General features: G+C 33.3%; 1 protein-coding gene across 1 annotated transcript; it reads right to left on the bottom strand.

The window, feature by feature from the left end:
- On the bottom strand, window positions 1-25,003 carry LOC130941903 (protein FORGETTER 1-like). The gene is made up of 33 exons (XM_057870541.1): window positions 24,697-25,003; window positions 23,923-23,988; window positions 23,596-23,769; window positions 23,382-23,512; window positions 22,858-22,934; window positions 22,129-22,310; window positions 21,893-21,976; window positions 16,994-17,126; window positions 16,425-16,485; window positions 16,259-16,340; window positions 14,146-14,277; window positions 13,900-14,043; window positions 13,689-13,785; window positions 13,466-13,597; window positions 10,575-10,631; window positions 10,037-10,110; window positions 9,764-9,933; window positions 9,499-9,592; window positions 8,302-8,399; window positions 8,087-8,222; window positions 7,777-7,883; window positions 6,462-6,557; window positions 6,290-6,377; window positions 6,090-6,198; window positions 5,807-5,918; window positions 5,501-5,624; window positions 5,329-5,406; window positions 5,134-5,252; window positions 4,678-4,731; window positions 4,500-4,602; window positions 1,898-2,026; window positions 1,446-1,557; window positions 1-289 (listed from the first exon to the last, which is right to left on the bottom strand). Exons 1-33 carry the CDS (start codon window positions 24,985-24,987, stop codon window positions 258-260), a joined length of 3,678 nt encoding a protein of 1,225 aa, XP_057726524.1. The 5' UTR covers window positions 24,988-25,003; the 3' UTR covers window positions 1-257.
- Between the last annotated feature and the right edge of the window lie 143 nt (window positions 25,004-25,146).

The raw sequence follows: 25,146 nt of genomic DNA on the forward strand, positions 1-25,146 counted from the left end.
CTTAGTCAACTATTATGTTTTAGTTAGTGATCAGCATCACCCTCAACACTATACATCAAATTATATACCAAAAAATGGGTAACAAAATCATGCCAACTATATTGCATGACACTGAGGATGAGTCTGTTTCCCTCCAAAAGTATTCAACAACCAGGTTTAACCTTTTTCCAAAAAATAACTAGGGACAAGCAACATGAGAAGGCAGCATCTTTTTGCCACTTCACCAAAAAACAAAGTGACCTGTCTAGTGTCACGGGTCAATTATCATCAGCTGGAACCCATTCCAAACCTACAAATCATTAACAAAATAACAAAATTATGAGATCAACATGCTAACAGAATAGCTTGCGGCCAACAAGAAGACATTCCAACACAAAAAATGATTGGAAAATGAAAATTATAACATTCTGAGTGTAATGCCATTATAACTATAACAAAAAAAATAGAAATTTAAGAAGCTGCTGCAGAATTCTGATTGGAACCGAAATCAACCCATTTTTATCGAAGTTTTATTATTTAGTGAATAATGAAAGAGGTATATCTTCCTACTTTTATATGCTTTTTTTTTTCAAGTTGTCATTGGCATGTTTCAAGAATCAAATATTTTTATGAATCATTCACTCTGTAGATCATATTGTGCGAGGAGAACTAGGGACAGTGAGGAATTAGGGTATGAGGAGAATGAGCTACTGCCATCAGTGCATGAAGAAATGTTGATCAGCTCAAATGGACAGCTGGCAAGCAATCCGCTAATCCAGGGACTGAGAAAGAGCAAAAGGGAGAGGGCTACTAATAGCTGGCTAAGGGACTTTGTCCGTTAGCTTTGTGGTAACTAAATTTCTTCTATTCCCTCTCTACGATTCTGTTATCCTGATTCTCCCTCACCGAACTCTCTTCCCCTTCCTCTTGCAGGTACTTGGGGAAAAGGGCTCATCATGTCTCATTCAGATCTTCTCACATCTCATTCTTCGTTCATCATTTTCTATTATAGTATACGTCATTGAATTCCACCGTATTGATTTCATGCACACGTACTTTCCTTTGGTATTGGCACTATACTATACTACAGTTAGCCCTTTTATACGTTATTTATAAATCCCTACATTGCCCCTTCCATATTGTAAACTTCCTTACTGTTTTAAGGGTAGTGATATAAAATAGAAATAGTTGATTGGAAACTCTTCAAAGAAATTAAAATCATATAAAAACAAGCAACATAAGCCACATTTTTCTTTATGCATTTTAAGTGATCTATGTTCCAAACAGTCAAACACTACACAGTATGTTCAAAACTCTAGCACAAAGAGAAACATGAATGCTAATATAACAGTCAGAAATGCAAATATATTCAATTTTTATCATTCATTATGCAAGCATATATATGGGATCCATGTTCACAGCTTTGAATGTGTGCTTTTAAGGATAGATGAGATAGAATGAGAAACCTTGAAGGACGGATTTAACAGCTGCATTAGGAACAAGAACGCCAACTATATGCTGGTTATCAGCAGAAGTCTCAATGCGAACAACACGTAGCCTCCTATGGTTTCGGCGCAACTGTACAGATTTAAATCTGTAGATGAGTATTTCTTTTACATAAGCATATGTAGATTTAGAGATGTAAATTCTGATGTAGAGTCCAAAAAGGCATCATAGCAGTTACATGTAACATCAAGAAAAAAATTTTAGCAATGCTCTCCATAGATTCAAAAACCACTGCCTCACATGATCAAACTCTTGTGGTGGAAGAAGGATCTTGTTCACAGTTGAAAAGTTTCTATGCTAAATGCCATTGGCTACTATTTCCATACTGCAAAGCTCACCATTTACTTACCAGCTTAGAAAGGGCCTATTGAATCATTGAACCAAAGAGATTTATTACATACTGGTTAAATACCTGATTAGAAAGGGCCTTCTCAATAGCTCGCCAAAGAGGAAGAATAGCACCACCCAAGATATTTACTTCCTGCCGACTTCGGCCAACAGTACAGAAGTTGCCAAGCTTACATTTGGGACCGTGCATGCACTGCCAACAAAGGATAGGAACCAACAAATCACATTAGCTTGGATTCTACAAATATTACATAGTTCCTCATGCTATGTTACAACGTTTATGGGTACTAAAATAGGGTTGTGAATTCTCCATGCATGGGCAGGGATATATCATTATTGTTCCCTTCTACTATTTCCTATTATTTTCCTGGTTTTAAACACTACTTCATCATCTTTCTGCACTTGTTCTAAAGATATAGAAGGTACCAATTGATAAGAACCTTAGAGAACATGACCATATAACTAACTATTGTGATTGGAGAGCCAGTCCTTATAAAACCTAGCCAAGTCTCGTACTGTCAATGTCAGGCTCAGGTCCCATATGTGGCCATTGGACCCTATATTATAGTAGTAAAAAAATATCAAAACAAAAATAAATACAAGGATAAAATATCATTTTAGTCCCCTTCGTTTGGATCGAATCCTAATTTGGTCTCAAACATTTCAAACATCATATTTCAGTTCCAAAAACTTTTAAATGTCCTATTTCAGTCCCAAAAAAGTTTTGAACGGGTTAAATATTGTCTCACCATTAAATTTGACACAAACAATTCGCATATTGAAGAGCCAACAACATTCGATTTCAGTATTAAATAAAATCAATACACCAACAATCATTAATATAAAAGTTTTTCCTTTGATTTTGAAGTGCGTTGACAATTTATTATTAGGATTTGAAGTTTTGTACAAAAAAGAAATTGAGGAAAAGAAGTGTTATAACTTATAAGAAGATTTGGTTATGTTTTTATAACACATGAAAGAAGATATGACTTAACTAATAACGTTATTAACGTTCACGTCACTCACTCTATTAACTATTAGTGTCAAATTTAACGGTAGGACTACATTAAACCTGTTTGAAACTTTTTCAGACAGAAATATGACGTTTGAAACGTTAAGGACCAAAATAGTACTTTATTCTAAATACAAAAACAAAATAAAACATGACCATATAGCTAACTATCGTGATTGGAGAGCCAGTCCTTATAAAACCTAGCCAAGTCTCCTACTTTCAATGTCAGACTCAGGTCCCATATGTGGCCATTGGACCCCATATTATAGTACTAACACAAATTTTCAAAATGAAAACAAATACAAAAACAAAACAAAACAAAGCAAAACATACAAACAAAAACAAAAGACACAATGAAAAAGGGAAAAAAAGAGCAAAACAAGTCTTGGAGAGATCTTAGACATGAGTGCCGAAAAAAGCTTTACCCCCTGGATAGTCGTTCTTTTGTCAATTATTGTCTTCTTTAAAGTGGAACTTTTGTTATCCGTATCTTTGGATGATTTGTTTCTTATTAATAAAATATATTTGTTGGACTAAAATAATCCGATTTAAGAACAACCGAAAGTCACAGAAGTAAGATGTATCATTACTGTGGCAGAAAAATATGAGTGGATTCAAAATATTATATTGGATAAACAGCTGTTTTGACATCCCTTTTTCAAAACTAGAAAACTCAGCGTTCATTTTAAAGCCTTTTGAAGAAAACCACAAACTGATAACTCAAGTGAAACTTCCTCTGAATCTAAAATTAGACAAAAAAAAATGAAACAGTTCTCTGATACTGCTATATGCATTCTTGTCAGTGACTCAGAAACGCATGAGTTATTGCAGAATCAATTTCTAGGAAGAACACAAATGCAAAGAAAAATTAGCAAGGCTATTGCTAATAATCATCATCACAAGCTAATATATTAGAACTTCATTAGGTCAAATCATCAAACTTTAAGGTTATGAACAAAGTTAAGTTCAAGAAATATTCAAAGGCAAGAGCCCTAAACAGCAACCAACATGACTCTTACTACCTAAGCATACTCCTCTTTTTGGTGGTTTGTCATTGGTTTAGGGAAATGAAAAGAAATTTTTATCTGCAGTGGAGCATAAAGTTGATCCTAAAAGTGAAGCTACTAATAAATAAGATGAATATGAAACCAAAAAAGAAAGGACTAATGATATGATTGTCTAAATTTAAATTTCTGTGCATCTATTTTATGTAAAAAACAACCAACCAAAATTTAAAGAAATAATAATTCAAACATCCATATATATAATGAATTTTTAAATTTTTTTAACATACATTATAAGATTCTTTCGTCTTTAAAACTATTTTATTCAGAATTTTTAAAGTAAAAAAAAATAGTTCCACTTCTAATATAAATTCTTAGCAGTTATCAATATATTATCAAAATATTAACAGGTATTTGACTGAAGATCGCAAAATAAACAATATTGACTAGACAAGTACTTGAGGGATCAAATATTGCAATTATAATATCCTTTATAAATAATATAGATGATCTTGGTTACAACTAAACACAGTCTACAACTCAAATTTAAAACGAGTATCAAAGCAGATCTGGATCAGTTTCAACATAGAAAGCAGAACTTGTCGTTCTCTCAACCCATGAGATTTTAATATTTTAATGAGGATGAATACCTGTTTAGATGAAACATTATATTCCACTTCCCATCCTTTTTGAGCATTCTTTAAACATGAAACTTTTTTATATTTCCTTTTTAATTCTGACAGATGCATGTCCCTGTAAATGGAGGAGAAAATGCATAAGCATTACAGACTCAGGCTCAGCAAGTATTACAAACTATCTAATACATACCGAAAGGATTCTCCAACAGTAGGGCGAACTATCTTATACATATTCGAAACAGAACTGGAATGCAATGAGAAAAAAAAATTAATAATAATAAATAATGGCATCAGTAAATGAATAAGGAAAGCCTCTATCAGTATGTATCGTACATCTCAAGAAACCTTTGGAAAACACCAGAAGACAGTATAACACAAAAATCCATAAACTTCTTAAGCATGACTCCACACCCAATGCTACCTCGGGGCAGAATTGGTCAATGAGTTGCAAAGGTTATTTAGGCCATATATATCTGATATGGAACTAAAGTAACACATCATTATTTGTATTTCTATGAGTGACTGTAAAACAAGCTTAAGATTTTAAATATGACATGTTGACCTAACATGATGACTGGAATTCTGAAACTATAATAAAATTCAAACTACGAGAAGCATATAACAAACACTTAAATTGTTATTATACCTTTCAAATGCTAAAATGAAATGACGCCTTCCTAACCACTCCCTCTTAGACTCGTAGAAACCATCATTGACTGATCCAAGCCCACCCTTCTGCTTCTCATTCAGCATGGAGGTTGCCAGCTGACACATAAATAACAAGTCAGCAAATGTAAGAATAAATACTAATTATTTTGGATGACATGGAAAACAATGGCACCTGCCATGTGGTCCCCCTATCCAAGATGAAAGTGAACAGAACTGTTGAAGCCCCCGTCACTGGATCAATATAAACTGTCTGCACAACAATGAAAATTCTCTCCACACTATATTAATATAAAAATAACAATAAACAAAGTAAAAGCAGAAAAACTCTCGTGCAAGTGGAAAACCTTTGGAGTCCCTTGTAGTTCTACAACATTAGCCTTCATATCCACAATGCCTGTATCAAGGTTACCTTCAATGCGAGCATTCTGAATGAGATGATCAAATATGCTCGCAAATAATTCAAAAAGCCTGTTGCCAGAGTAGTAATCAGCAAACTGAATCTAATGCTTAAAGTGCAAGAATCATATGTTTATATTGATAACATGGTTATAGAAAGGGATAGACAAAATGAGAGAATCTACTATGAGAGATTTTCATATATTCTAGTCTGTTGAATACATAATTGTCACTAAAAAGATTAACCAACAAACCTATTCTGAATATCAGGAGGAAGTCCTAGAAGCCGATTGAGGAATCGCCGAACATCTTGCATATCATTATCACTAATGTAGCCAGATAAACTTCCAGAATGTTCCTCATATCCTAAAAAAAAGAAGCCAGAAATATGGCCGAGAGAAGAGTTGAATATTGCCTCACAAAATAAACTTAAATAATCAATGACCAACCCTAAGATATAGTTAAAAAGTTGATGATTATTATTTCATTACTCCATCTGATATTGGGTGAAGTGAAAGAATGAATTAATAATTGTACCTTTAACTATTCCAACAGATAGAAGAGCAGCTTTTGCTTCCATAATAAATTCATTGATTGTAACAGGATTGTCAGATAAACATCCAGGAGGAACAACTGGAAGAGAATCCTAAAACACATTTATAAGTAAATAAAACTTCAAGTTGATTATAAGTTTATAACAGAACTACATAATTTTCATAACGTAGAAATTACAAAACCTGTTCCAATACTCCTTCGTACATAATCATTAGAGCCCTCTTTCCATAACTACTATCATAATTGTAAGCACTTAATGAAGGTCCAGCCCTGTCATGCATAAAAAATAACATTGGCAAAGAAATTACAACTTGTCCATGCAATCATTATAAAAAGGTAGATAATCCAGCTTACCTGCGATCCCCCTGAGTCAAAGCACCAAGAGATTCTAATCTTTTAGCAACAACAGATGCAAACCTTCGTTCACCACCAAGGTTACTAAAGAGTACCCTGCAGAGCATTTACTCAATTGAGATTGGCTAAATAGGTGCATCATCTAGAAAGGCGTATCAACAAGAACAAAGTTCCTTCATCAAGTATGATGTCACATTCTTTTAATATTATTAGTGATATGCCAACAGGTGGTCTGTCGTGCAACATAAACTTGCCTAGGTTCCTTCTACTTTAGCTGTGGATATTTTGAGTCATATGCATTAAAAGGTATTAAGGGTGCTAGAAATCAGGATAGAATCATATTATATCAGAGTATCAAGTATGACATCTTAGGATTAGCATTAATATGATATGATTTACAACATCGTGATTTCTTGCAGATGGAACAAGTGGGTAAAGGATTTACTAAATAAAGACATTCATATTATTATGGCAGTTTTGACCTGTATTAATTAAGGCATGTGTGTTGAGTGGTTGCTACGTCCCTAACATAGCCAGTTGTTGCTTTGGGAGCAAAGCAATCCCCAACGAGCATGATAGTTTAAAAGGACTGGGTTTTGAATGGTGTCATTTTGTCAATTTCAATACTCATTTAGTATAACTGTTATTTTATTTCTTTGTACAAGATACCAAATGGATACCTGACAAGAATGAAAAGTTAATGCAAAATTTCCAAGGTTTCAAGTTATGGTAGAAGGGTCAGACTACTACAAGTGTTTTTCTTTCACAGCCCCATTGGTCTTTGATTTTCACATTTTGTTTCTCATTTCTTAAAGAACCATACTAAGGGAGGCAGCCAACCATGTTTGGTCACTAAGAACCCCATATTTATAAAGACAATTCATCATTCACCTTTCCAAACTCACCGTATGACTAGACACTTGATCTAAAGACAGAAGCAATGGTGGAGTCAGGAACAAACCTAAGATTCTTTAATTTTGTCATAGGATCTATGATAACATTTATTATGTCCATATAAAGAAGAATGCCTTTCAAACTCGAGCACTACTTCCTTGTACTATAATACACTACATATATACTTGATATACAAACTTGTTCTCATATGGAAAGCATCCTCCATCACATAAACTCATAATGCAAGCTTATTCTTCCATAATACTTTTTCAACTACAAAAATAACATCAACCAAAGTCTTGACCTTCTTGTTAACAAGTGCAAATTTTGAACTCTGACAATAATATATTCTAGTTCAGTTAACAATGAAACCAAAATAGTAAGCAGGAAAGTGATAATTTAACAAAAACTGCACACTGACCTGTATTCTGGAGCTGAAGCTTGATTTGATCGATGAGTTCTTCCAAACTGCTGAATTGCTTTGTCAGCACTCCAAGGAAGTTCTAAAGTTATATGAACTCTTCTTTTCTGTTTCAAAGAGGGAAAGATCATACAACATAAAAAGAAAAATAAATAAATATGATTTAAAGATTTCAGTCACGATTACAGTAAACATATTTCCACAAAAAGGGCAAACATATCATAGATATGGAATATTGTAGATTGATAAAGCTAAACTTACAAAAGCTATTGAAGAACTTCTATTCATTATTCAAAACAGGTTGATATACCTGATTAATAACCCTTCTATCTGCATGCAATGAAAAACCCGCAGATCCGGCTTCAGATATAATAGCTACAAACTTCTTAGCATCCAGAAAAAGCTTCTTTTCATGCATGTTTACCATCTCCATACTGATATCTTTTCTGTAGAGGAAAAAAGACAAGATAATTCAGTGGGGAAGAAAAGTAGTTTGAAATAGAATGGGAGCCAAAAACAACTCACTTGTTACGAGGCTCATAAATTACACCCTTTCCCGAAGGGGCCCTCACAAGCCTGCCTTTTCTTCCTGTGATTTCAGCAACTTTTTCAGTGCCTCCTAACTACACAAAATTGTAATTTTAATGATCAGTAGAGAATCATAGTTAAGATACTTTTGGCACAAATATACTGATTTTATAAATAAGGTAAATTAATAAATTAATCACTCAAAATTTCTCCCCTCTAGATCAAGTAGGCCATTGACCATACAAAATCATTGTTTCTATAAATTATATTTGGACAAACAAGATAAAAACAAATTGTTAGATGACGAAATTGAAGATACAAGATTTTGTTGGACAAATTGCTATCTTGCAACTCTTTTGTAGAGTAATTGGTGGTCAATCTCAACAATTGCAAATAATATTGCATATTATAACATTATGGGAGATATCAAACAGTACCTAGCAGTTATATCACTGAGGCTAGCATGCCAAATAAGTTGTAAGGTAAACATTTAATGATCAAACTAATGTTGCAAACCTTTTCAGGATCAAATTAGTGTCCAGCATCTGTTTCAAGGATCAATGTGAATTCTCCTTGCTTTTTTCACTAACATCAAAACATGGTATGTTCTCTTTCTCCTAACCTAGCTAATACTCATTATCTTGACATAAGTACCAATTTATCATAACTTGGATATTTCTCAGTATTCTGCTGTCAACATGCTCTTATTCATCTTTGTTGAGATTATGAGTTTTAGGCAACAGAAGAAAAAAGTGAGAATTAAAAATAAATTTCTATTACTATTTTAATGTAATGTGGTAAAATAAATAATAAATCATGTCAGAGAACAAACTAAAGCCTTTACAAGATTAAATCTTTTTTTTTTATTTTTGTGATGATTGGTAAACCATCTGCTAAGCATATAACCTTTAGTATAAAAGGTTGAACATTTTTATTTGATATAAAAATACATTTGAGCCATTAGAAAATAATATAAGCATTTTAGAAGCAATTGTTCAAGATGATGGGAGTGCTACGTTATGTATTTCATGCCACTTAACCAAATATGCGAAAATAATTGTAACATGATGGAAGATCATGTTAAAATGCTCCAGGATGTAAAAAGGAGTATGTACGTGATAGCAAAGTGAATATAAGCTCCAGTAAACTGCAAATCATTGTGATGCGAGATGAATAAACACAAATTCCCGTCACCTGATCAATAATATCATCCAAGGGATTGATCGGAAGATCTAATTTACGAATAGTCTCTAACAGTTTTGTCTTGTGGTCCAAAGCTGCATCATACCTGTAAATAAAGTTCATTAGAACAATAATCACTGCCAAAATAAACCATCTATTTTCCAATTATAGTCATAGTTGCTTTAGTTTAATGTGCCTTGCAGTAGATCCTGTAAATAGTTCAACACAAATACCATTAAAACCACAGTTACAGAATTCGTTAAAACATGTGCCAAACCTCTTCTTGAGTTCAGTTAGGTAGTCAGGACCTGGTTGGATGTCATTTGTTCTTCCTTTGCACACAGTGCATAACCATTTTTCTGGAGTTAAATTGTGAATTGGGGGACTTAAGCATTCTTGATGGACCAGTTTACCACAGCCGGAGCATGAAAGCAAATTATGCCTTTCCTGCAATGAAAATTGCAAGTCCAACATCTCTAGAGTTAAGATTATTCAAAAAAGCTTTTTCATTAGAAAAATGAATGAATAAATAAATAAATTCAAACGATACCTCCTCTAAGCTGCACAATTCACATGTCTGAAGCTCATCATAATCAGAGTCACTAGATTCAAGAGCAGAGGCAGCTACACCAACCCAATAGTCAAGTCAAATGAGGCCATGCAACAGATATTACAGTCATTATATTACCAGAACTTAAAGATATTCATCAGCATCTACATAAGAACTCCTCAAAACAGTGATTTTTCTATATATAAAACAATGTTCTTTAATTTACTTTATTATATTTTTTAGACTATGTATAAACAATATTTACAGAAAGTAACCCAAACAGGTGAAACTAATTCTAGTATTGCACAATACAGAAACATTACAGATCCATTATATAATAGAGTTTAATTTTGATGCACAGATAGTATAAAACATTTTACACAATCATGCATTCTTTTGGATGACGATTTACATGGTCAATGTAAAAAGAAGTTATTTGTGCTAATGTGGCGTTATATGACTGAATGCACGTGTAAAACTACTTTACACTAATAGTGCATCAAAATTAAATTCTATCTAAAAATGACAGAAAACATACCACTCTCTTCACCTTCTGGTTCATAATCAGATTCATCCATTTCAGGATCAGTGTCAGCTGCATCAATATAGTGGTAAAATCAAAGATGGAGGATCATGTGAGGTCAGAATGTGCTGAAGAAATGCATCACTACGGAGCTTCTCAGTCACCTATCATCTTTTAATTTTTTTAAATCTAATCATTACCAAAAAGAAGCCAAACTAGGAAAATTTTATTTTGTTAAAGACAATCTTGTGTGTAATTCTCTTCATACTTCGTTATAAAAGAACAGTACAACCTAGATTTGTGTAGCTTTTGGATAAGCTTCTCTAATTAAAAGCAAAGGCATCAAAGATAATTATTTTTCTTTTATAAGCTGCTTTTTATCACAAACATACAGCTTTTGAAGGCTTATCCAAAATCATACAGAGTTGTCAATCGATTATAAATCACAGTTGCATTGAAAACACATTAGTGTCTTCGATTGTGGTGCAGAATAAACTAAAAGGAATTACTACATATAACAGAAAATGTGGCACCTAAATGTTAGGTTTCCAAGTTAGTTCAAAGTAACTAGAGAACTTAGTTTGACAACAAATAAAGATAGAAATAGATTCGTCAGAATCCCTAGACATTTGTGAGAATTTGGGTGACTTACTAGCATTTCGTAACAATCTCACAAGTATATAAGAAAAACTAGTGCATGGTGAGTTCTAATTTGAGTTTTAAAAATAAACTGCTTCCTAGTTCTACCCAAGGAAAAAGGTTCCCTTGAACCTAAGTGGCAACAGCACTTTCTTTATGATGTAATTCTGTTTGTATTAATTTGTATACTCCACTACTGCACATTATTAATATTCATGGAATAAATTCTTAAAATGGGCAAGAAAACAAAGAATAAATTATATTAATAGATAGATATTTATTTCTTGAGTAAAGGACATTTTCGTCCCTGACTTTTTTTTCGCGGACATTTTTGTCCTCAAGGAACGGAAAATACATTTAAGTCCCTCACCTCCGAAAAACGTGGACATTTCAATCCTTCCGTCGAATTCAGGCGTTTGGACGGGACGGAAAAGTCTGACCTGGCAGAGATGGTGCTGACCTGGCCGTTACAGAGGCCAGGGAGCATTTCGAAACAGGACATATAAGTCCCTGGAGACAAAAACGACGCCGTTTCGTTACTGACCTCCACTTCTCCCTCGTCTACCTCGATTTTTCGGCATTGGCCTTGTTCAACCCATTATTGCAGCTTCGTCTCGAGCTTCCTCCGATGACGAAGCAGAAGAAGAAGAAGAAATCATTAAAGACGACGCAAGAAACCCCGGCCCCTGCCCCGCCGGAATAATCGACTGCTCCACCGTCGCCGCTATTTCTCCTGCTCCGCCATCGCAGAAACCTCAACTTCCACTACACGTTCCGCCTCAGATTCCTCCTCTCTCTTCCGACGACGAGGAGCTCGTACAGCAGGTGGTGTCCGGCGATAGGGTTTGTTCAGATTTCAGTGGGTGTTGTGGGTCCATTGTTGCTCGATGGGGTAGAGCACACGGTGCCAATGGGCACCACCGAGGGCTGTTTGGTTGCAAGCACAAATAGGGGTTCCTTGAAGACCCAATCAACTTCGATTCCCTCGCTGTCGTTTTCGACAAGTAATTTTCATTTTCCATAATTTTAGTTCCTTTTTTTTCACTGACACCTTCAACACAAGTTTTGATTTTTTGTAATGTTATTGGTTCTTTGCTCTTTTGGGTAAGTGATTATCGTGACAAGTTTGAATTTTTTCTTGGCTTTCTTTTGTGATACTCCTTCAGATGCCATGGAAGGAAGAATTTCCTTTCTTCATTTACTCCCCCACAACACCCACTTTGTCGATTCTGTTGCGTTTGTTGTTGTTGCTGTGATTGTTGCTGAAGCTGTTGCTGCTGCTGATGTTATGGTTGTTGTTGCTGTGATTGCTGAGGGTCTTGGGGGAGAGGGGGGAGAAAAGGGGAAGAGATATTGTGAATTGAAGGGGATTGTTGTTGAGAGAAGTTTGAGATCGAAGGCGATGGCACTGACGTTGAAGGGTTGGGATTTGAATTAGGGATTGGGTTTGGGTTTGGACTTTGGGAAGGCTGGGATTGAGGGTCCATGGTAGAGGGTTTAGGTAAGGACGTTGAGGCGTTTGGAGTTTCAGCCATTTGTAGAAGAATTGCTTAGTGGAATTGGAGAGCAGAAAGTGAGTCTATGATTTCCACGGCGATGCGGACATGGCCAAATTGGGCGGAGAGGTTGAATGAATCGCAAGAGGAAGAAGAAGAAGGACGGAGGAGGTCGCCGGCGTTGATGGTGGCTAACGGAGGCGCGGCTGTGCGCCGGTGATGGAGGCAGGGCTGAGGTAGAATAATGGAAGGAAAAGGGACGAAGGAAGAAGAAAGTGGCAGATGGGGGAGGAGACGAAACGGCGTTGTTTTCGTCTCCAGGGACTTACGAAATGTTCCGTCTCCAGGGACTTATACGTCCTGTTACGAAATGCTTTATGCTACCTGGCCTCTGTTACGTGTCACCTCAGCGCCACCTCTGCCAGCTCAGCCTTTTCCGTTCAGTGCAAACGACGGAAGGATATAAATGTCCACATTTTTCAAAGGTCAGGAGCTTTAATGTATTTTCAATTCCTTGAGGACGAAAATGTTCACAAAAAAAAAGGTCAAAGACGAAAATGTCCTTTACTCTTATTTCTTTTATTGAGAAAAAAAAACTTTATTTTATGATTGCTAATTGGCACCCTTTATCACCCACCAAACGGCTATGACCAACTTACATAATGACAAAATAGTATGTGAAATGACTTAATACCAAAATCAGCACAAACAAAATAAGAAAAAGGATAGAAATAAAACACAATTCATTAAAATTTGCTTTGAGACACTCACTTTCAGATTCTTCGTAACTTTCAATATTACTAGAAGGATGCACCTTAGCTATGTTCCTGCCCTTTACTTTTCCTGATACACAAGGACTCGTTGAGTGCCCCATCCCCTCGAGATCAAGCAATGCATCCTTTTCTATAATAGAACAGAAAAAAAAATTGATCAAATAAATGGAAAATATATTATACGTACAAGATGGAACTTGCAAAACAAGGCCCAAATATACCATGAAGTTCGGGGTTCTCTGGCAATGGAAAACAGTCATCTACAAATTTTTCCAGCAACCCTTCAGGCCCAGAAATGAAATCATCAAGTTCAAAACCCTATCAGGGAGAAAAAAAAAAGAAAAAGAAAAACGAAGAATAAAAATCATGTCAAGTAGTGACATCAGAGAAAAACTGGTTTACATGTAGCGGCAACAGAATCCAAATACCCACGTATTTTGCCACAGCTCCTTCAGTCCTGGCTTCCCCAGTACTCTGCAGTCCTATAACTACACACTTATCTTCCATCAATGCTTGCTTCACTAGTCTCACAGTAGCAGGTACTTTAGCGGACAAACACATGTGTCTAAAGAAACGCTGCAGCATTGCATTGAAATGTGACAAATAAAACAAAACAAACAAAATATTAGCATCAATGAGATATCAAAACTGAGATTGTCATTAAGCACCAATCCTTACCTGGTGGCATGACCAGTATAATCTCCACAGTGTACGTGAATCAAATTTCACATTTAAAAAGGCATTGGAAGTTGTAGACAGTAAATCCACACGCAGTTCCAACCAAAATTTTGCAGCTTTTTCATACATGTCCTAAGAAATTTGATAAGATCAATTACATAATCAGCTGACAATATTCAAATCAGAAAATAATTGTGAAACTAAACATAATAAATAGAACTACTTTTTAAATAATGTGCAGGTGATGACTGATGCCCATATATCTTTAATTCTTTATTATGTATACAAGGCAGTTCTTCTCTTCTACCACAGAGATGTAAAATTCACAACTTATGTCTAAAGGTTCAATGAAAAATACATCGTTTCTCATTTCCACATTTTTGGAAGAATAAAGGTCCTATAACTGGTGCGAGATTAACAGAAGAGGAGGACGAGAACTCCTACTTAGAAAAGAACCATACAAAACAGAATGTAGAGCCTACCAGTTGTTAGAAATAAGAGACTAAACTGAAGAAAAGATTTGTATATTATTGAATGTATTCAAGTTTTCTATTCAACTTGTCTAGAATGATACAATATAAAATGGTATTTATAGGTGCTAAGAGAATCGTAATAATAAAAACGTAATATCCTATAATAAATATCCAGATATGCTAATTAATCCTAATTGATCCTAATTATATTCTAACATCCCCCTCAAACTCAAGTGACAACTTGAGTTTGAAACATATTTAAAATAATGAAATAAAAAAAATGCATAAATTAATAGAACGGATGCAGACGGAACTGGCGGAAGAAAGCGCAGATGGAACTGCCGCTGTCTGAAGGAACTAGGAAGTGCAGACGGAACTGCCGAAAGGAAGTGCAGATGGAACTGCCGTTGTCTGAAGGAACTAGGAAGTGCAGACGGAACTGCCGAAAGAAGCGCAGATAGAACTGCCGCTGTCTGAAGGAACTAGGAAGTGCAGACGGAACTGCCACTTGTCGGAACGAAGCGTCCAGACAGAACTGCGGAAAAGAAACACAGACGAAACTGCCACAAGAAAACACTGACAAAACCCAGACGGAACTGCCACGAGAGAACGCAGACGGAACTGCCACCAGAAAACGCAGACAGAACTGCCATAAGAAAACATAGACGAAACGTAGATGGAATTGCCACAAGAGAACACAAACAGAACTGCCACGAGAGAACGCAGACGGAACTGCCACGAGAGAACACAAACAGAACTGCCACGAGAGAATACAGACGGAACTGCCATGAGAGAACGCAGACGAAACTACCACGAGAGGACATAAACATGAGAGAACGCAAACAAAACTGCCACGAGAAGAACGCAAATGGAACTGCCGAAAGAGAGCAAAAACTATATGATTTCTTCATGAGAATAGGTAAGCAGCGGATGACAGTGGTACTCAAAATAGGCTAGTCGATGAGATGAACGAACATCAAAGAGTTACAAAAGGGAAAGAATAATAACATCGAAAAAAAGTGCAAAAACCACGGTGATTTCACCGCAAGAAAAACAACCTATCCTCCTCAAAGAGGATACCATGGCTCTGATACCATGTTAGAAATAAGAGACTAAACAGGAAAAAAGATTTGTATATTATTGAGTGTATTCAAGTTTTCTATCAACTTGTCTAGAACGATACAATATAGAAGGGTATTTAATTATTTATAGGTGCTAAGAGAATCGTAATAATAAAGACGTAATATCCTATAATAAATATCCAGATATGCTAATTGATCCTAATTGATTCTAATTATATTCTAACACCAATCAAAATGTGCAGAATTAAAAAAAAAATCACATTTTAAGTTCAAGATACTGAAAAGTGAAAACATATGGCATTTCAAGCTGTGAATGTCCAGATAAACATATGGACAGTGCATGAGATTGAAATTTTCTAGTAGAAATAAACAACATATCATATTCGATTAAAGAGAGAGAGATTGATTTCTAAGAAACTGTAATCTGTTATGAGAGCTAGCAGCAAGCTAATCCTAGCAAGCACAGCAGTCTCTATTCTAGTTTCTATTCTCTTAAGCTATCTTACTAGCTTACTCTATCGTCGCAGATAATAGTTCAGCTTATGCAGTGACTCATACCATCATCTTATCCTCTAATGGTGCTTCAATAACTTCAAAGTCAGCACCCTTGTAGCTAAGGGTCCGACATAAATACATTCCCCTGAAATATAAAGATTAAGAATATATATTACATGCATACATGTGCATAAGGCTGCAGTGGGTGCATATGTGAAAATAATATAACCTTGCTTTCATGTCCATGGCAACTAGTTCTAGAGCTCCTACACCCCCTTTGTCAAGTGCACCTGGATGTATATACCATGAGAATGATAAAAAGATTAGGGGGTCTGAGCCAACATACATGAATTAATCAAACAGGTACATAGACAAACATTGAAACTAAGCAATTCCAAAGCTGTTCCAAACAAAGCAGCAATGGGAATTTAAACAACCAAAAATAAATAAATTATCTAGCACAAAAAAGGATACAAAGAGAAGCCATTACCACTATTTTGCACAAATTTCCACATGAGAATATGAGTATATTTATAGTCTAGGAATAATAAAAATAAAAATATTATATGTTTTGCTATATGATACAACAAATACAAACTAAGCAATCTTTAATGTATGTTAGAATGGCCAAGATTACGTGAACGACTAGACAACAGAATTTCCTTCTGAAAAGAGTACAACAGCTAATAAATACAAGAGACTGGGTAAAACTAAAACATATCCATGAAAGGGAGGACAGAGAGTATATAAAGAAGTAGCTATAATAGATATTTCAAAAAAAAAAGATATAAACTCTACCTAAAAATTCCTTGAAATCACAGAAAGAAGTTCCATCACCCCAAAGGCCGAGTCGAACCATATAAGCCATGTTGCGAGGTTCAGATGCACCAGTGGCAGAACAATAAACAACACGAGCTTCGGGTAGTTGAGACTATCAAATCAAATCAGATTACGAAAGCTTAGTAGAAAATATAGCAATTCATCTCTCATCATTACAAAATGAAAATTTTACAACATTGAAGACAGAGAAACACAGCAACAGACATTGAAGACAGAGAAACAGAGATGAACCAAGACTGTGGAAGAGCTTTTCTATAAATTCAAGTTAGTAGGAAATGTTTAAAAATCACTTTGATTATGAAGAGACACACAGAACACTTCATACATTACTAGCAAATTTTACATAAACCTCATATTACTACTTCTTTGTACAAACAAGAAAGAGAAATAATTATTATACAAGACTTTGACCCTATAACCCTACTTGTTTTTACTAGCAAAAACGATAATAACATTTTGCTAAATATAATCCCCACAATATTTTGATTATAACACCTAAGTACCTAGAAGTCTAGAACATCAAATGCATACATGTCACCTTTCTAAGACAATCATGCCATAACAGGATAGCTCTTCTAGTTGGTAGTTTCAGTCATCACTTCTAGTTTCATAACAAAATTCTTGCAACACATTTCAACTTTTATAGACAAAAATATGGGCTAATTGTTTTTGACAGACTAATATGTTAAGCCCTACTCTACGGGACCAAAATATCCATCAATTTTGCTACTAACAAAGGGCTTGAGGCAAAATAAACTGCCTTTTGGTCACTTTTTAATCCTCAAACTACCGTTCTGCACACTACCATGTCAACCAGCATATCTAACGCTTCACCTAACATCCTCCATGTTCTCCTTTTGGCAGTTTTACAAAAAATCTCCTCCCTTCTCATCCTAGTACAAACGCAAACATACATCCCTTCTTATAAGTCTTACCTCATTCATGAAAAGACTATCATCCAACGTATAACCAATTGAATTGAAATTATTTTGTAATGTGCATATTTTTATTGATGAATAGTAATTGAATATTTACTAATATAAATTTCTCAAAATTATATTTACTTAACTTTAATTATAAATTCAACAATAAAAAAACGGTTAAGCCACTAGTTATCATAATTTTTGCGCAAGACAATAACCAAGGCCATGTTTAAGTATGGGAAAACCCCAACAAGCCTAGCCTTATACACAACATACCAACATTACGTATAGTGTGACACAACATGAAATACTCTAGCATCTAACACTCCCCACAAGCTGCATAATAAAAATTAAATAAACAAAATAAAGTAAACTAGATTAAGACCCGCGCATTTGAGCTAAATTAATTATATTATATAGTATAAATTTAAAATGCTATATATACTGCTTAGGAATATATTAGATCATATGTAAATTAATCTTAAACTTAGAAGTTAATTTATAAAAAATATTGTACAATACATTTATTAATTTGCGAATTTATATATGATTTAATAATATTATTATTCAACAAAAAAGAAATACAAAGAAAAATATACAGTTAAATATAGATAATAATTGTGCTTAACCGTTACTTTGTAATTCAATTGAATAATAATATGAATTAAATTTAAATGATTAGAAATTTAAAATTTTGTTTAGTAGAATATAAAAATTAATTTAAATTTTATAACAGTTGATGATAAATGACAATTTAAAATAAAAAAATTAATTCAAAATTTAAGATTATAAAAAATAAAATTATACATAAATCAAACTATAAGTAATAATAACATTCAATTGAAATTTATTCATCTAATATATAGGCAACAAAAACAATATATAACTTATGAATGCAATTAGAAATAGAAAAACTAATGAATACAATCACACAATCACCTAATACATACGTTTAGCAAATTTTAAAAAAAAAAACTATGATCATTAACCAAATTCTAGTTGTGCGAAAAATTCGCAAGCATGGAAAGGGAGAAAAAGAAAGAGGTACAAAATTATGTTAGAGGGGATAAAGAAAATGTATAAAGTGAATATTGATTTATGGAAAAAGTTTGGTAATAACAAATTTTCGGTCATAATTAGCTAAGTTTCTATAATTTACTTCATTTATATCACTTAATAACAGTTTTATTTTTTATCTCACTCTCTTATCATTCCACTTATCATATTTTTATCAATTCTACTTATTAATGATATTAATTATAATATCATATTCCTTATTAGTCATTCTTATAATCAATACTTAATATTCCTTTTATAATTTAATTTTTATATTTAAGAATACATTAAATAATAATAATAATAATAATAATAATAATAATAATAATAATAATAATAATGGACGGTAATGATAATATACATTATTGAGTTAATTAAACTTGATTCTTTGTTTCCTTTAAGGCATTTAATATCAATCAATGAAAATACGAAAAAATCATTAATTCTTTGTTTCCGTTAAAGAATTTACTTGCACTTGATTCTTTGTAATATATACCTTCTATTAATTTAATTATGATCATTCAAAAATGATGACTCTAATACCATTGCAAGCACAATAGTGTATAAGTCAAGAAATTTTACAAGAGGTCGCGTTTATCGTTGCAAATAGTATGACATTTGAATTCGACCTTAATACGGTACCTATAGTAGAAGGTGCTGATGAAAAATTTGAACAAACAGACTCACCAGACGAGAATGTTGTTAGTCAACAAATTCTCGAGAATATGAAAAATCACACTAGCTTTGATGAGGTATGGTAATAAACTGATTTAATTTTTTTTTGTGCTTTTATATGCATTTATAATTATATTGTAAACTAACTAAGTTCATACACATAACATTCATACGTACATATAAATAACATCCATAATTACATGTAACTAACATCTAAAAATTAAATTCATGTTTATTAAATATTATATCCATACACATATCAATTTTTAGTTATCGCATATGTAAATATAAAGTTAACACAGATGTTTTTTAAATTTTATCATAATTGATTTTAAAAAAATATCAAATTCTTAAATTAATTTATTCGATTGATAAATTTACACATAACATCTATAAATTTATAGATATAGCATCAATAATTTCATGTTAATAACATCCATAATTTGTATTCATAATATTTATAATTTCATACCTATAAAGTTTATAATTAATAAATTTGTATAATTAATATTAACAAATTTTAAATTATACATCTTATTGTATTTTTCAAATCATCTCATATGTACACTAATAGGCTATGATTTTAATTATTTTAATATTTTTATTTAATATTCATATGTTTACTTATTTATTGATTTTAATATGACGAGTTAATAATTATTTTTAAAAAATTATTTTTTAATTTTTGTTTATATTTTATATTTTATTTTTTATATTTAAATAGTTTATATGTAAAATATAAGTTGTATAGTAGTTGTTAAAACTTTTTAATTTAATTTCCATATTTTTTGTAGAGAATTATTGCATTTTAATGGATAATAATATGATTGAGAAATGTTAGGGATTTGATTTGGAAGAAACTGAAATTAATTTTGAAAAGACATTAATGACTCCAAACATGTAGCAAAATAGTAGGTGATAAGGAGGATAAGTGATAACGAGCATAAGTGATAAGGAGGTATATGTAACTTGCTTATCAAGAAAATGGAAATTTTTATGTAATATTCCTATATTGCAATTATTTTTTGGCTACCTAACATCACCCTTGATTTATCTAGTAAATATTATTAATGTTTTGATAATTAAAAACGATATTCAATTAAGGAAAAAGAAGTTATATATAGGCAACAAAGACACTACATAACTCATGAATACAATTACACAATTATGTAATACATATATTTTGCAAATTAAAAAATAAAAACTATGGTCATCAACCAAATTTCAATTGTGCAAAAAATTAGTAAGAATGGAGAGAAAAAAGGAGAAAGAGAAAGGTATAAAATTATGTGAGAGGAGATAAAAAAAATGTATGAAATGAATATTGATTTATATAATAAACATAAAAATGAGTAATGAGTAATGAGTATAAGAAGAGAAGAGAATGAATTAAATTTTAAATACATTTATACCTATTAAAAAGAATTAATATTAACATTGAAAACAATAGTATAACCTACATACAAATAAAGGGTAAGAAAATATGTAAAGTTAAGGTTAAAAAAAATCCTCTAATATTATATAAAGATAGGTTATTATGAAGAGATAAAAATACAATAAAAATCCTATGACATAATGCAAGGATAGAAGAATTGTGCTCAAGTTGTATGAATTAGCCACATAAGCTGGAGTGGTATAATAGTAGAAACCTAGAAGGCTAACAAGAAATCTAGAAACTATCTTTAGCTTTGTTTTAATATTATTACTAATAGATTACCAAAAGAGAAAGGGCTACCCGGTGCACAAGAATCATAAAGACATAAATATCTCTAGGTTCCATAAATTATAGAACGAGATTGCTTACCATGCATTGAAAAGGTAAAGAGATGTAGAGAGGCAAGCAGAAAATGAAACAAGGATGAGGTTTACAAATCAAAACAAGAAAAAGTATACAAAAATAAATTTAGGTTTTCTAACTACTACAATAATTTGTATAGGTCTTATCTTCATCACTATGGGCTTATGCAAAAAAATATGTCAGTGTATACATGAAATACTATGATTTATATTATCTTTCTTTATCAATTATCAGGCAGCTCCTAGTTTATGAATTGTGGAATTTTCAGTTAGGTTAACCTTCTTTCCCCTGAAATATATATATACTTTTGTGGCTCACTGTAGAATTACTAGTCACAATCATATAAAACACGATATCAGAAATTGCCGTACTAATCCAAGCATTATTAGAGCATTAAGCAAAAACCTGTATATCAAGCACTGCTTTGCCAGTTTGTGTTGGCTGCATACCACCTTTAGCTTCCGGCATCAAGTTTTTCGCTTTGTGACACTATAATTAAACAGATCATTCTTAGCAACAGAAAGTTACACCAAACACAAAAAATACTACAAGAAATACTCATCACTACCAAATATCATATGAAATCGAACAACAAAATTGACAGTTTTCACTTGGAAGAAAATAATTCAATTACTTCCAACCTCATCGAATATTATAAGACCATCAAACTTTGGCCCACACCACTGCACAAGTTGTTTGAGACGAGATTGACCCTTATCAGAGGATGCTATGAGGCTACTGTAAGTTGAGAAAACAACCCCATCCTTGACTCCAACAGACTTCGAAGAAAGCTTAGAATAAGGCAGTTTGTTCAAAGCATGCACTAGGTCCAGCGAAAAAAGGAAGACAGTTAAATGCATATTGCATAATAACTTTTTAAATAGTGATTAAACAATAACACCCTGTTTGTAACGAAACCTTAATAAATAAATAAATATAATGCTATAAACGTCTAAAAGGAATTTCAAGAAAATAAATGTAGCTTGAGAGTCAGCAAGCAAAATACAAGGTGAGGCTCTATAATTCATAGCAAAAGTGTACCCAAGACATACATTATTTTATGATTACCCAAGGCATTCTAATCAGAACCAGATAATCCTTTTAACATATGATTTTTGTTCGATAAAAAGCATAAATACTGTTTCAGATCTACGTCAACAATCAGGAGATAAATAAATCTTTGTGGAGTTCCTAATTTGAAATATATCACTAGTTGGGATTTTCTCTTCTCCTTTAGTTATCTGCATTTTGGGTTTTGGAGGATTCCTATCCCCATCTGTCAGTCTCTTATAAGAACCATCTATGCTGACATTAGTTATATCTACACCATAAAAGCTAGCATGTAATAGAACTTTAGCTAAATAATATACCTTTAACACAAGTTGCACCCATATCATCCAAGTCTCTTCTGGCATCAAACTTCAAGTCTGAACCAACAGAAATCCATCTACATGATCATGGAAACATAAAGGGGCGATTTAAAAATATCCCAGTATGCAAGTTCATACTACTGAAAAAAAGGGTTACAAGCATATATAACCAAGCATCAAAATCGTGAATTATACTCCCTTAACTACAAATATAAGTCACTTTTGACAAAAACATGCATATTAAGAAATCACTAACTTCAAAAACATTTGAAGTGTTTGGAGTAACTAAATTAAACATATGTAAAAGATGCTCTCACCCTTTATTAAATACTTATTGCACATATAATTAATGAAAAAGGTATAACTAGGGGAAAAAAGATATTAAAACATCCTTAAACTAATCAAATGACAAGCATTGGTGGACAAACTTTTTGACAAAAAGTTGCTTATATTTCAGGATCGAGAGACTAGTTAATTTCAATATAGATGCATGACTGTATGTTCAGAGAGCAATCTGAACTTACAACGCCTTTTCCCGTCCTTGCTGCCAGTTCTCCCAAATAAGCCCAGCAACTGAGCGGCCCTTACCAACACCAGCTCCATCCCCAATAAAAAATCCTGCCCTTGTGCCGTCTGGAAGGTGTAGAAGATGCCTCTGTTGAGGAAAAGAGCATCATAGACAAGAAGCCAAACCATCATTATTTGTTATCAATAAATGTCAAAGAAAAAACGACAAACCTGACAAGCATAGACCAATGTCTCTATCTGCAGGCATGACAAAGCCTTTGAACTTTCCAAATAATCTTTAAGTATTGGATCATAAGTAGGTTCAGGTGACTGCACTGCAGACAAGGAAGAAGTCTCAACAACAGGATCTGGGTGCGGAGGTCCCATAGATACTTTTGCTGGCCGCTGAATAATGAGAAACGTGAAAAGTTTGAGCAGCCAATTGTGTTTCCAATGCTTGAAATGGATAGTTAATATCTATTTGCTAATTTGGTTAACATAAAAAAATATAAATGATAAAGAAACACCGGTGTTCAATGGAGAGGATCTTTAACTCACATAATCTGTAAATGTTTCTCCTGCTGTTCCGCCTTCATCTTCATCACGTTCAACCTCAACCGCTAGCTGTTATTAGTTTAATGTTGATTTAAAATATTGAGATAAAAAAATTCCCTGTTTCCAATAGATGACATTGAGCAGAGTTTTTTTTGTCTCCTCTATATCCCTTTCTGTGCTAGACTGCTAGACTCATCAACTCAACAAATATTAACGTCACTCAAATAAATTCAAGATAAAGTCACAACCATTCTAAAAACACATCCACAAAAGCATGCTTATTTTTTATTTAAAGAAAAGGAAAATTTTCTAATAAAACGCTTGGACAAAAAGTAGGGTTGATTTTTCAACTAGAAATTTAGGAGGAAGAAATTATTATAAAAAATAATATAAAAATACAAAAAATTATTATACACGATGTTCCATAAATGGTGATAATATTTTGTTTTCTGGTGAAATATTTAATTTAAAACAATACATGAAAAATCACCTTTTACTCTTTTTTTTTCGATAAAATGAAACTTTTTAATTTTTTTTAACAGATAAAAAAATAAAATAAAACTTTTATTTTTTATTTTATGAGTGAAACTAATAAAAAATTAAAAAATATATTAAAAAATTAAAAATCACACTTCCTTCCATTGTTAAAAAAATTAAGAAGATCCATCACCTGTTAAATCAACGTCAAATCAATCAAACTAGCTTCTTTCCTTTTTTTATTTAAAATGAGATTTTATAATAATAAACAGAAGCTTTCGGAATAAAAATAAAATACACCTCATTGATTTCTTCGATCTCGACGGGGTTCTCAACACCACACTTAGGGCAAGCGAACTTCGTGAGACTAGCTGGAACGGAAAAAACCTCTTTGCAGCCTCTGCATGGAACCTCAACCTTACTTGAACCAGAGCCGCCATTCTGCTTCTTGCGTAGCTTGCTAGTCTCCGTGGCGTGTTTCCGCTTCTTCGCAGCCGCTCCAGCCGGCGGCACTGGTGGTTGCGATTGTGGCGGTGATACTGATGGTGGTGGAAGTGGTGGTAATGGCATCGGCGGCAACCGCTGCGGCATTTGGCAAGCAGGGCAAACGAACTCCACGACGTTCATCGACGTGGTCAGTGGCGTGCTGCAGCCGGCGCAGAGCACCGTTAAGGCAAAGGGCGGCGGTGCCGATGGTATAGTCATTTTGGGAGATTATGTTAGTCGGGGAGAGAGAGAGAGAGAGGGGGA

Source organism: Arachis stenosperma, chromosome 7, assembly GCF_014773155.1.
Source record: "Arachis stenosperma cultivar V10309 chromosome 7, arast.V10309.gnm1.PFL2, whole genome shotgun sequence".
NCBI classification, from domain to species: Eukaryota; Viridiplantae; Streptophyta; class Magnoliopsida; order Fabales; family Fabaceae; genus Arachis; species Arachis stenosperma.